The sequence below is a fragment of the Astatotilapia calliptera genome, chromosome 6, assembly GCF_964374335.1.
Source record: "Astatotilapia calliptera chromosome 6, fAstCal68.1, whole genome shotgun sequence".
Classification (NCBI taxonomy): domain Eukaryota; kingdom Metazoa; phylum Chordata; class Actinopteri; order Cichliformes; family Cichlidae; genus Astatotilapia; species Astatotilapia calliptera.
Window position 1 is genome coordinate 35,248,866 of NC_137427.1, and position 14,370 is coordinate 35,263,235.

The window sequence follows — 14,370 nt, forward strand, 5'->3', positions numbered from 1 at the left end:
TTTCTTTGTAAATATTCTTGGGCCACAGAATGGTGAATAAATCACTTGCTACACTGGACAGCATCAGTCTCCTGCACTTCTTTGACCGCTTAAGTCGAGTCCTACCACAAGGACCCAGGAGCGAACACAAGCGAGGATGCAGGAGTGGAGTTAAACAAAAGCGAGCCTTTATTCTGGCTGATGAAAGGAACAAAACAGAGTGAGGGCAGCATAAGAGTAATAGTTCAAACAGAAACCTAAACTGGACATAAACTAAGGAAAAGCTATGGCTGGAGATACGGAACACAGGGGGTGGTAACACAGACGACGCGACACAGACTACATGAAACACAGAGACTAAATACACAAGAGGGATGATCAGGGGAAGTGGCCACACATGGGAACACAGCTGACACAGATAAACATAACATGACATGGCAGGAGTAAACAACACTGACGGGAGACTGTCAAAGTAAAACAGGAAGTACACAGAGGTGCAAACAGGAGGAGAGAGAGAGAGCGCGGGCATAGTGGGCTGGGGAAACATGGAATGAAACAAGGAGGGACGAGGGCTCACAGATACACAGAGGGGCACACAGGGGGTAAAAGCCATGAAGGGAAAACACTCAGGGAACAACACAACAGGGCAACTCAGGAAACATGGCCTAAATAGGGAACAAAATACAAACATACAAGAAAACTAAGAATACTGGGCCAACATGGCCCAGGACCATGATACATACATGGCACAGTCTAACAAAAATACTATTAGCAACTATTTCATTCTTCCTCCAAAGTGTGCAGCACTCATACTGTGCAAAACAAAATGCCAAAATGGAACAGAACAAAATAAAAACGTTGAAAAACAACAACTCTATGAATAAAGTCTTCTGTGTTAACAGACAGTGAAAGAATCAGAGAGAAAGAAGTGTCATGAGAAACAAAACAGATGGTTTTATCAGGTGGGGTTGGGAAAACTGCATAATTCTCTCTTCACTTCCTCATCTCACCTGTTTTGTCTCTCTGTCCTGAACTATATGTACACTATTACACTGTGGTAATATTTAATCAAGTTTAGGGAGGAAGGTGACAGACTCGCTCTGCTTGCCTCTGTTTGATTAGCTAACAGCAAAAGAGGCTATTTGCTAAATGCAGAAAGTTTGGAAGTAAAGCAAACAAAGCAGCAGCAGAGCCAACAGAGCCAACCTAGAACCTAGTGGTTCTAGTTTCACTTGTAAAGAAACATTGTGCACACACACACACAAGGACCATGTTAACGTTTCACACTCTCAGGAACCAAAGCTGTAGGACATAACTCTAGTCTGATATGTTATATACTGCAGGTGAAACTGCACAACACAACAGCTGTGTCAGGCTCATTCTTGTTCACCTTCAGTTGACTCAGCTCATATTTCACTGCTGTGGTTTAAACTCCTGTTTGCTTTGAAAAGACAATGACAAGAAAACACAATTATGGATTGGATTATTGTAATTATGATGTTCAAAAAACACATTTTAAAGAAAATACATGATTGTATTTTATACAATAATACATAAACGTTGTGCCTGCACAGAGTGGATAGTCAAACAAATTGAATCATCATACATACATTATTGTATATTTATTACTTCATTTTTTTATTCTTATCGCTTTTTTATTATAGCACTAGGAATTAACAATAAGGGAAGGATTCTGGATCAGCGCCATGATGCAAACTTGTGGCCACAGTTTGAGTATGTGAGCGAGAGGAGCAGCGGAGGAGAGGAATTGGACTTTTCTGTGAGAGAGTGGAGCATGTTGGACCCTTTCCCTGTTTCCTTCGGACCCTGGAGCCCCGGACTGCCTTTTCACTGGCACTCTGTACATGTATTCACCTGGTGTTTTCTCACTAAATAAACGCACTGTCTTCTTTCACAAGGAATTCCTGTTGTGCGCCTGAGTCCGTCTAAAGAACGTGTCAGAAAGTGTTACAGACTAGTTGAGAAAAACTGCTGCATATGTTTTTAGTCCGGGTAAGAAAAAACATAAAACTAAAAAATTTAATCTTCTGTTGCACCATCTGAGCCCATAGCAGAACCTTTGAAACATCATCATATGTGACAACAGTCAAGACAAAGGCCACTTTAATTTACTTAGCAAAATATCACAAATTTGACCCAAAAGGCTTTGTCACCTGGACACATCACAAACTGATCTGAAACAGCACAGAGTGAATATCAGAAAAATATGATGAAAAATCAAAGAAACAAACTGATTATTATTAAAATTGTGCTGTTATTAAAAAGCTAAGAATATGATCCGGGAGGATGTCAAACAACTTTTTATCCAAAAATTGATTTATATTTGATTATGAGTATTATTATTTATCCATGCGAACATGAATGACTAAGCTGCGCTGAAAGAATAAGAAATACCAACAAAAACTTAGAAAGTTGCAGCTGCCCACTGAAAGAGGCACAGAGAAAGGTTTTAAGGCTTTTACCATAACTGATATGTGTTGCTTCTTGAAAATGTTGCTTCTCATAAGCAAGTATCGAACTGAACAGGAAATTCTAAGGCCCCGAGTTTTGTGCTCAGTGAGCCAGACGTAGTTGTTCAGCAGTATCACTTATTAAAATACAGGAAAGTGTGATACAAAATACAAACAAAAAAGAAAATAAATACATTGTTAAATGAAGTCAGTCAATATCTTGCTAATTGAAGAACAGATGTTTTATAGTTTTTCCTTTATGCTACTCTTAGAAAAAGATATACACACACCCTAAAAAGTTGTGTGTGTATAAATTAACTTCAACTTTGAAATTATTCTGTTAAAAAACAACTTATTTTAACAAATGCAGTATCATTTCCTGGAGTATATGGATGACAAAGACTACAAATAATGAGGACACTTTTTTGTTAAGATGAAGAGATGTTCAACATTTGCATGAAAACTGTCCCAACGAACCAATGGGGTTTGTTGATAACATTAGGCTCTTTGATTGGTGGATCCATCACTAACTAAAAAATGAGGCTTAAAAAGGTCCCAGCACAGCATTCACTGCAAGCTGAATTACAGCAATGGCTCATCTGAAGCTTCTTCTTCTTCTGTGTGTTGGTGAGTGAAATATTGCACTTATTTCTCAGGTTGCGACAAATTCTGTGTTACTAAAGGATTATTTAGGTTTTCACTAAACCACCAGATACTGTTTTTGTTCTTCTTTGTCTCTGCTTTGATATCAGTTATTATACATTTGTCAGAATGTTACAGTATCAGGAACACTGTCTCTACAGTATGATTGTACTTTTTCTTCTTTTCATCAACTCTTTGCAGACACATTTCTGCAACTATATTAACTAGAAAGAATATGTTGTTCTTCAGATGGAAGAAACAACCAGTTGTGAGTAAATTATTTTCTTTTTCAGGCATCACAGTCAGCACAGGAGTAGATTTGCACAAAAGGATCTATGGAGGCCAAAAGTGTCCAGACACTGAGCGTCAGTATCACGTGAAACTAAAGGCAACCAATGCAACACATGAAAGTCTCTGTGGTGGCTCACTGATCCATGAACGGTGGATTCTGACTGCAGCCCACTGCTGGGAAAATGAACCTGGATGGTGAGAAAACAACAGTTTCACTTATAAATGTTTTTAATAGAATTTAAAAGTTAGGACAGTATTTCAAATGCTCATGTTCTGTAATTGGAGTCGCTTACACTCATTTCCCCTTGTGCAGGGATATGTATGCAACTTTAGGAGTTCATCCATCATGGATAAAGTTATTATTTCAACGATCTTCAGATAAAAAAAAAAAGGTCAAAATCACAAGTGGATCATTTTTTGTGGGCATAAATACGATTGATGACATCATGCTACTGGAAATTCCTTCACAACCAGGCAGGAAAACCGTTGCCTTACCAGACTGTGCAAATCCTCCCAACATGTAAGTTGTGCGCTTACCTAATAAGTCTGAATCCTTTCTGACTTTTCCACTTTTTTATTTTTATTTATTTGTATTATGATATTTCTTTATTCACAATGTTGAATATAAATGAAACTTGTATGGTTTGGATACTTACTAAAACAATATATGAAAGTGGCCACTTTCATGAGTAAACCATATCAGCCTTATATGATTCACTATATGAAATAGGCCAAATCTGCCAGTCTTTTATAAGTTTTCTCTATTTCTTTTCCATATGGGACAGCTCAATCAACACAATATCACAGTAAAAACTTACATTACACTAAAGAAGGAGTTTAAACATAAACAACAGCAATGACAAACTCCCTCAGCAAGCATAATGTTTTTGTGGGATTGCACCACTATTCAATAACAAGTACAATCCTTCCAACTTTTCTTTATGTCAGGGCTCTGTGGCAGGCCTGAGGTGCCTCAGGCAGGGATGAGGACGCAAAATACAGGACTCATAGAGAATGAGTGGCAAATTAAAGAACCTCAGCTTTATTGCTGGCATGAAACAAAACATAAACCAAACTGAGAATGGTATGACAAGAACACATAGGCAATTCTGAGGATACAACACGACAGCGAGCAAAGGAAAACACAGGGCTTATATACACAGAGGCGTAATCAGGGAATGGGAAACAGGAGGGAGACGCAGCTGGGAGAAATTAGGGGTAACGAGTAGGGATGGGTATTGATAAGATTTTCACGATTCCGATTCCATTTTCGATTCTGTTTAACGATTCGATTCTTTATCGATTCTCTTATCGATTCTTTTTAAAAAAGGAGAACACTAAAGTCAATTAGCTTAGAACTTTGTTTTATATCTTCTCTTTGAACAAGATAGAAATTTAGGAGTAACATGGCCTTACAAACCTAACAGTGAGATCTTAAGAGATCCAGCCTACGGCTCTTCAGTGGTGTGTCACAGGGTCCCCAGGAAAAAAAATTGTAAATGTAAAATAATAAAACAAATATTCTTCTGTAGCAATAACAAAGTATAACATAAATTATTCTGTAGCAATTACACAAGAATATCCAGTAATGTCTCTGCCTACAATTAAACACATTCACTTACCGAAAATCGGGGGCATCTACTGTGGCAAATGGGTGCAAGCCTTTTACCACAAACTTAGTCACTGCTCGGTGACATTCGTCTATCCTGGCCTGAAAGGAGACGCTACCGGTAGACTGCAGCGAGAACTGCCAGCATCTGAGCCAGACTCTGTCTGTCTCTCTCATCATGGTCACCTAAATGCACAGTAATGGCAGGTTTTGTAATAAGGCCGATCGCGCTAACATAATATGTGCTGTTAGTTGATTATTTACCTGCCGCATTAACGGGAGAGGACGTGCAAGCGTTACCGCTGCTGCTGGGTTGAGATTCACGAGTCCGGAGCGGAATTAAAGAAGCGACATTCATTTAACGTTATCGTGTGTTTTGTGAGCAAATGCTTTTGCATATTCGTAGTGTTTCCTCCCTTAAATGAAATGTCTACTTTGCAAGTTGCCCCGTTGTCATCCGTTCTCGTAAAGTATAACCAAACTTTTGAGCGTTTGAGCCGCCATGTTTCCTGCCAGGTAAATGACGCTCCGCAACGTGGTGACGTCATTCAGGGCGACTGGAATCGATAAGGGAATCGTTTGCAAAAATGGCAAACAATTCCAAGGAATTGAAACAGTGGGAACCGGTTCTCAACAAGAACCGGTTTTCGATACCCATCCCTAGTAACGAGACAGGGGGAAGCAAAACTGAATACACTGACATAAGACATGGACCTCCAAAGTAAAACGGGAAACAATCCACAAAGGCGCAGATTTGACACTGAACTAAACCTACACAAAGTACGAGGGCACAAGACATAAAACCTAAGAACAAAACCCTAAACCAGAATAAACTGAAACATGGAATTAAAACAAGACAATCAGAATACATAAAAACCATAATACATAAAAATATAACAAACTGAAAATACTGGGTCAAAATGACCCAGAACCGTGACACGTTATACTGTACACATTAACATCATTAACAACATTAAAAATAGTATTTCTGTGTCTTTTAGACAGTGAATTTCATTCAGCAAGTGGAATATGAAACATGAATGAATATAAAATAGGACCATTTAAGAAAAATAATATAATATAGTAATAATAAACATACTAATACCAGTTTAAAATAAATGATTATCATTTTCATTCATTCCCTCTAAAGAATAACTCTGTACTGTGTAGTCTGTTTGTAACAGGCAGCAGGTTTTTGTCCTTCCCAGGTTTGTATGTCTGGAGTTTAACCTCTGGCTCTGTTTCCCTTCTTATTTTGGTAGTCTCAGTGTGTGTTGTGTTCAGTTTTGCTCCCCCTGTTGTTTGCCTGATTGAGTTCACCTGTGTTACCTCATGTGTCCCATCTGCCTGATTACTTTGTGTGCATTTAAGTCCTTTGTTTTGTACTTTTGTTTGTCTGGATCTCTTTCTGGCTGTGTCCTGTTTGTCTGTTGCAATAGCCGAGCTAGCATTGCCAAGTACTCTATATTTAAAGCTGCTTTTGAGTTTAGTCCTGGATATTGGATCTGCCTGTCACACAGTGCATTATGAGAGTAACGGGTAAATAAGTCATTACTGAAAGAAATGTGATTCCTTTTAAGGCTGCTTGACTAAAGTGAAAATCATACAACATATTGAACTTCTAATCTGTCTTCATAGAGGTGTCCTTTAACAAATGTGAATTTAAAAAACAGTGAATAAGCTTTGAGATTGTATGTAAGATCATCTTGTAGGGAAGTCATGGAATCCATTACCCACAACTAATAAGCAGGGTAATAAGAAAATATAATTTGATATAATATTATAAATGAAACCATGAAAGCCACTTACAGTGTTTGTTGCTCTAACTGATAACACGAGGCTCAGTGAAGCAAAAAATGTATCCAACCATGGAACGGTTTTCAGAACGGGATTTAGAAAGGTTCAAACAAGTTAATGCAGCAGGAGAAGATGGTTATCATGCAGATCAGGGCAGTAGTCCATCAACAGGATGACATCATACTTGTGAAGTTTCAAACCCATGACTGACATTATACCTGCATCTCCACCTGACTGACATCAACGATAATATCACTGAGCCTGGATCAAGAGTTAAGATTCCTTGTTTTGATTTTAGGAGTTACATCCATGACACGCAGTGAATGACAATGAAACACGTGTGGCAGACAGTGATGTGTGATATCTGAACCCTCAGTTACTCAGAGTTAGTAGCTGTAGCTGGACTGGAAATCCCCAGCATGCAGTGTACATCATTATGATTTATTATTTTATTCTGTGTTCACAAGACACGGGTGGATGTGGAATTAATTTGTGACAATTTTTTCTGTTTCTAGAAATGACGTCGTTCAGGTGGCAGGCTTTGGGAATTACCAGGTAGATAAGAACAACAATGAAAGTAAGAATAATTTTCTTGATTAGGTCAGTTTATTTTAAAATCTGATTTTGCTTTGTGTGTTATTATAGTTATATTTAATTTTGTATGAAAAAAAAGTTGTTGTTTTTTTGTCTCTTTTTTTTTTTACAGTGTATATATTATATGCCAGGTTCCCACCTTTTTAGATGCAGTTTTTTTTTAAGAAAACATTTTGCTTGAAAAATATTTGAATTGTTTGTAGAAATAAAGGAAAATATCATTTTCCTTAAGATTTTAGCTTTTGAAAGGTTATGAATGACTTTTGTTCTTTTCTTTTTTTTTTTTCTCTAGTCACTGGCCAACCACCTCATCTAAAGTGTGCAGACATGCATGTTGTTGACTGTGGACCTACCAGAAACTCTCAATGTGATGCACATGTGCCGTATAACAACAGGCTGTGTCTGAAAGAACCTAATGTAGATACACGTGAGGTAAGTTGACTGCTAACATTACTGTATATCATCTGTGTATGTTTTAGATCTTTTGGAAGAAACTTAAACACAAATTATATTTTTCTCTCTCAGGGTGATTCTGGTGGTGGAGTGATTTACAACAACATGATTTATGGGGTAATCAGTAGCGGTTATAAACGTGCCTGTACTGGACCAGCTGTTACTGTGAATGTCTGTCCTTACATGAACTGGATAAACCAGAAAATTAATCCATGAAGTAATGGAAAATAACTGAAGGAAAATAACATTCAGAATAAACAATCATCTCTACATGAAACTTGTGTGCTGTGTGTTGTGTCCAAAAAACTCACTGAAAAGCCTTCAGCTAATCCAAAATGCTGCAGCAAGAGTCCTGACAGGGACTAGAAAGAGAGAGCATATTTCTCCTGTTTTGGCTTCCCTTCATTGGCTTCCTGTTAAATCCAGAATTGAATTCAAAATCCTGCTCCTCACATACAAGGTCTTAAATAATCAGGCCCCATCTTATCTCAATGACCTTGTAGTACCATATCACCCTATTAGAGCACTTCGCTCTCGCTCTGCAGGCCTACTTGTTGTTCCTAGAGTATTTAAAAGTAGAATGGGAGGGAGAGCCTTCAGTTTTCAGCCCCCTCTTCTGTGGAACCAGCTTCCAGTTTGGATTCGGGAGACAGACACTATCTCTACTTTTAAGATTAGGCTTAAAACTTTCCTTTTTGCTAAAGCATATAGTTAGGGCTGGACCAGGTGACCCTGAATCCTCCCTTAGTTATGCTGCAATAGACATAGGCTGCCGGGGGATTCCCATGATGCATTGAGTTTTTCCTTTTTTTTGAGTTTTTCCTTTTCCAACTTTTGCATTGGTGATGGAGCTGCACCAAGAAATTCTTGGCCCATTGGCCGCATCACTGAAACCATGGCCGATGCACACGGAGTAGTTCGCCGTGTTAGAGTTAAGACACGAACAAATGAGCTGGAGAGGCCAATCAACAAAATATGTCTCCTGGTGGAGGCCATCTAGAGGAAACAATGAATGTTTGCCTCCAACTGAGCCAAGTTCTGGAACCTCTGGCTCTACATTTACACTGACACTCACTTTGCTCTACACTCCATTATACAACATACACCTTTTTTGAATACACACAAAGCAAACACATGAACAACAGAGACTTGAAATCATAGAACATTGACCTTTCCTTTTGTTTGGTTTTTAAGAAGACTTATACGGATGGACTACTGAAGAAAATTATTGGTATTGCATTTTGTGATGGCCACTTAGACAGATATAATTCATGTTACACAGGAATTAGGGGCCAGAATGTTGTGGCCATTTTTGTTGAATGTTTATAAAATGCAATTTGTATTCATTTTTTGTTTTTTCTTTAAAGGTGTAAGAATATACTGACCTGGTTTTGTTATGTAAATTTGTAATTAATTTTATTGGAGAAGCTTTTGGAAAGTGATTGGTTTATTAGCTTATGGACCCTCCCATTAATCAAGAGATTAAGAGCACCCTGGATGGGTGTGGTAAAGAGGTTTTTTGTTTGCCAAATGTCAGATAGGAAGACGGGAGGGTTAGAAAATGATTTTTTGACCACTTTTGAAGTTGTTAAAGCAAATTAAGTTAACTTTCGTTTAATTTTAAGTTTTAAGAAGTTATTTTGCTGATTTCTGTTTATAATGTTCCACGAAATAAACGGCATATGATTTTTAAACAATGGAGTCAGAAGTGCGTTCTAAAACAAACCTCCCATTGCCACCCACGGCCTTTTCTTGGACTTTTTTGGTGTTTGGAACGTAAAAGGCCGCGACACTCACATTTGCTGCAAACACTCGTTTTACCATGTTTTGATACAGGATTCAGTTGAAATCAGGCAAGAACTGGACTTGTTTTTTATAATGTGCTCTTGTGAAATGATTGTGTATCGCATATGTTTGATTTGACTTTCTGCGAGACAACAGTCGTCCGCTGACCAAAAAAGTTTTCCAAATACCTCCACGTGATCAAGCCTGGATTTAGAAAAGAATAGCAAAAAAATCTGCACGTCCTGCTTCACATGCAATTTGTGTTTGTGTGTTCAGAGGCGGCGGCGAGAGGGGAAACCTCGGCTCATCCAGCTGGAGAGCCTGACCAGGAGGAGTCGAACATTAACTCTGCTCTTCCAGGGCACCCTGCAGACTCAGCTGCTGGCAACAGCGAAGTAGTGCGGCCGCCGCTGGGATGACGTCCATCACAGGTCGACTGCAGGTATGCGAGTCAGACCTTCTGAGGAGGGTTTCACTTTTCTCTCTTCTTTATAATTGACCCTTTTTCTTTTAAAGAACCATTTTGAAAAAAAAGGTTCTTTAAAATGTTTTTTAAAGAGCCATTTGAAGGACCCATTTCTTGATGGTTCTATGGGGCACCTTTAATGGTTCTTCAATGAACCACTGAAAGAAATAGTTTTAAAGAACCATTGTTTGAAAGGTTCTTTGTGGCACCAAAAAAGGTTCTTCTATGGCATCAGTCTAAAGAACCACTTTTGGTTCCAGTTGGCACCTTTATTTTTCTGAGTGTAGTAATGAAGAAGGCCCAGAGCCAGTCTTCCCCGGCCCAAGTTGAGATGCCGTCATCTAAAAGATGTCACCTGGCAGACTGCCCTGGCACAACATCACCTGCCGGCAAAGACAGTGTGGACATTCTGGAGTCAATCGATTAGCGATTGTCCAGTTTTGATGCGAGGCTGTCCCTGGTGGAGATCTTACACCGGGAATTTAAATATCTGAAAGAATCCCTGGAGTTCAGCCAGCAGCAGGTGGAAACACTTGCTGTGGAAAACACCACCAGGCAAAGACCCTGTATTTCCTTCCAGTTTAAAAAACATAGAAAATAAAAAAATAAATAAAAGAGACCGTTATCAATCGACAAGCCTGTAGCATGAGAGATAATCTTGTGTTTTCTGGTATTCCAGAGTCTGCCAGAGAGGACCCGGAAACCACCGTGAGAAGCTTCATTAAAACCCACCTGAAGCTGCCGGAGGACACGGTGAAAAACATAGGGTTTGAAAGGGTGCATCGCATTGGGGCTCCGAAGACAGGAAGTGGGAGACCACGGCCTATTGTGGCCAAATTCGGCCACTTCAAGCAGAAGGAGAAGGTGAAGTGTCGCGGCAGAGAGCTGAAAGGAACGGATTTCAGCGTGAATGACCAGTTCCCCAGAGAGATCCTGGAACGACGCAAGGTCCTGTTCCCAATCCGCCGTAGCTCTACGTGGAGGGACAGCTCTACCGCGACCCCGGCATCACTCCATGGCTGTATTGACCGCACACCAGATAAGAATCCGATACACTATTCTCTTCGCTCACACTCTCATGTATTAACTTTTGCTTAACTATGTAATATCAGTTTGCTACTTCAGTATAACATCACCGTCACTCTCCGTCAATGCCTTAATTTGAATGTTTCCAAGAAAAAAGGTTAAAAATATTTAACCAACTTAAAAACCTACAGGCAGACATTGTTTTATTACAAGAGACTCACTGGCCTGTCACAGGTTTGAATGAACTTAAAACACCTGAGTTTCCTAATGTGTTTTCAGCCTGTTATAATTCTAGACAAAAAGGAGTAGCCATTTTAATACAGAAAAATATTAATTTCACAACATTTGATACAGTTATAGATCCCGAGGGCAGATTCCTAATCCTTAAACTATCTATATTTAATCAAAAGCTATGTATTGTAAGTGTATATGGTTCAAATGTTGATGACCCCTCATTCTTCCACAGATTTTTTAGTGCACTCTCTCAACACCTAGATTGCACACTTGTTCTTGGGGCCGACCTTAACCTGGGGTTAAATGAAGAAATCGATAGGCTCAATACAGCAGGAACTCAGTGCAATTGGCAATCCACAAATATAATCAAACAGTATATAAGCAACCTTGGTCTTGCGATGCATGGCGCTCCCTTCACCCCAACAGTATTGAATATACTTTCTTTTCACATGTCCATCACTCCTACTCTTGCCTGGATTATCTCCGAGTCAGCAGCTCACTGCTGAGTGACATTTCAGACACTGAGATTCACCCTATACAGGGCTCGCAAAATTCCCTTCCACTGCAACGAGGCGGTCTGCTTGAGAGAAGGGTTACATCTCCTGGGTCTAGGTACGGTTTGCCCCTCTGGGGGCAGGGTACCGGGACCTGGGATATAGAGTATGTTTGGGGAGTGTGAATGTGTGTACATTTTCTATTTGTGTCTGTCTCCACGTCAGGTGAACGCCGAGTATTTGTTTGTGTATATGGGGGTGGAAAGGCACGTTTGTGTCTGCGTGCGCCTGTTCATCTGTGTCTATATGTCAGGTTGGGTCTTAGACTCCACCCCTCCGGGAACATCTCAGGCTCTCCGGGGTATAGAGACTTATCTCCCCTCACCACACTCCATGCCGGTGACTGATGCCCTCAGACATTGGTGTGTTGGTGGCTCTTGGTGTCTGGGGCTGGGTGCTCATATATGTACCGCCTCACTCTTGGTGGCTGATTGGCGGGGCCTGGCGCCTGTGGCTCGGCTGGGCCCCTTCCGGGGGGTGGGATGCTCTCAGGCCTCTGGCCTCTGGGCCTGAGGCTCGGTCCTCTCTGGCACAGCCGGCTGCCGGCAGAGCCTGCGGGCACGTTCTGTTGAAAGCCGTACATGTCCAACTAACGCATGAAGTGTTAAGTACATTCATGGCAGAAGTAATGGCAATAATGAATGCAAGACCACTTGTACCAGTCTCAACAGATCCAGACAAACCAAACCTTCTCACTCCAGCAATGCTCCTTACACAAAAGGTCAATGCATTATCTGCACCAACAGGAAGCTTTGGACCGCCAGACCTCTACTCAAAGCAATGGAAGCAAGTACAGTGTTTGGCAGACTCTTTTTGGAAACAGTGGAAAAGTGAATATCTTTCAACACTACAGCCAAGGAGAAAATGGACTGATGATAAAACAAACATAAAAGTTGGTGATGTTGTGCTATTGAAAGATGCTCTCGCACACAGAAATGACTGGTCCATGGGAAAAGTTGTAAGAACATTTGAGAGCAAGGACAATAAGGTTCGAAAAGCAGAAGTAAAGACTGTGAAAGATGGAAATGAAAAAGTGTTTTTGAGACCCATCGCTGATATGGTTTTGCTTTTATCAAGTGATAAATAAGTGTTTGAAATAGCCCTAAACTGTTCAAAATGTTTATTAGAGAAGTTTCTTCTAGTGGCACAATTATATTGTACCAGGCGGGGAGTGTTCTGCCTTTTGTAACTTAAATCGGATATTATAGTTGTAAGCTGCCCTAGAGCTCCCTCTAGTGGCTACTTTGGGTTCGGTTACTTTGGGAAAGGAAAAAATGAGAACGTGAAGAAGAAATAAAAGATGGCGGAAAGTGATACCGTAATGTTATCGTTCTAAGCTGATACGGACCTTAAAATGTTGTTGCCTTGGACAAGATATGTCTGTAAGTATGAGTGTCGATAAAATAATTATTATCTTTTGTTTTGTGTAAAAATGGTACGATAATTTGTACATTTGAAAGTTTTATCTTGTTAGCTTGCAGTAAGAGGGTAACAAGCTAGTTTACAATGTTAGTTAGCTAATACAGTATTTTGTACTTTCAGTTTTACGATGGTCAAAGAGAAGGCAATGGTCAGAGGCCATTCTTCAATAAATCAGCGCAAAAAGGAAAATAAGTCTGGTTATTGGAGCATCGTTATCTCGCTGTCTAGCTGGTGAATCTAAGAGACTCAGGGCGAGGACAGCACAATGATATTAATATGAAATCTTAAAACTGACATGAAAGATGTATTTGAATGAATCATCTCTGTGAAAGATAAAGGAACAGACGCCCTGCTGCTATGTGCACAACACGGACAGGAGGAACAAATTATTTTGTATTTTTATTTTTTTGTATTTGGCTTAATCCTGAAGTATAAATGGTATGGGAATAAAATATCTTAATATTGACCGAACTGCTTTGTTGTTGTTTCAGTTAGTCTCAGTCAGCCTGCACCCTTATAAACTTGGCTGTTTGTTGCTTTGAAACCCTCTATGCATGATAAGGTCAGTGGCTTTATTGCTTCCTTTGGCCAACTTCTTGTCCCAGCAGGGTATCTGACGAACAGCAGGGTGTAGATGTTGCCCTGGATCTTGTCCTCCCCATTTGGCTGACTCCTCAGAAGTCACCTTACTCTCTGCAGGTGTTTGGTGGTTGCAGCTTGCCAAGCGGCCTCTTCATGGTTGCCATTTGCCTGTGTGATTCCAAGGTACTAGTACTATAGCTGTCCTCAATGTTTGAAATGGTTACTTTCTGGTAATGCAATCAGACTACAATTCTCCGGTAGGAATGACAGTCCAGTGTCATTGCTGGTTGCTGCATTCAACAACAGAAGCTTGGCATGTTGTAACATCTATAAGGATGATTTGTTTGTCAGTCCAGGCATGATTTAGGTGATCCAAATGCAATTACCTGAACAAAGTCTTTAATGTTGTCCTAACTTCTTTTAAGTACAGTAGCAGTGGGTGTGGGTTGGAGTTGCAATGACCTT

At 39.9% G+C, this 14,370-nt stretch overlaps 1 protein-coding gene across 1 annotated transcript; it reads left to right on the top strand.

Moving 5' to 3' along the window:
* The first annotated feature begins 2,996 nt into the window (after positions 1-2,996).
* Positions 2,997-13,794, top strand: LOC113024600 (trypsin-4-like). The gene is made up of 7 exons (XM_080303214.1): positions 2,997-3,077; positions 3,386-3,578; positions 3,697-3,903; positions 7,305-7,366; positions 7,676-7,815; positions 7,909-10,063; positions 10,767-13,794. Exons 1-6 carry the CDS (start codon positions 3,041-3,043, stop codon positions 8,050-8,052), a joined length of 783 nt encoding a protein of 260 aa, XP_080159340.1. The 5' UTR covers positions 2,997-3,040; the 3' UTR covers positions 8,053-10,063; positions 10,767-13,794.
* Positions 13,795-14,370: the final 576 nt, after the last annotated feature.

Coding starts and splice junctions, on each gene's coding strand:
- LOC113024600 (XM_080303214.1), top strand. CDS start 3,041: ATGGCTCATCTGAAGCTTCTTCTTCTTCTGTGTGTTG. Junction 3,078..3,385: donor TCTTCTTCTTCTGTGTGTTG/GTGAGTGAAATA, acceptor TTTCTTTTTCAG/GCATCACAGTCAGCACAGGA. Junction 3,579..3,696: donor TGGGAAAATGAACCTGGATG/GTGAGAAAACAA, acceptor CCCCTTGTGCAG/GGATATGTATGCAACTTTAG.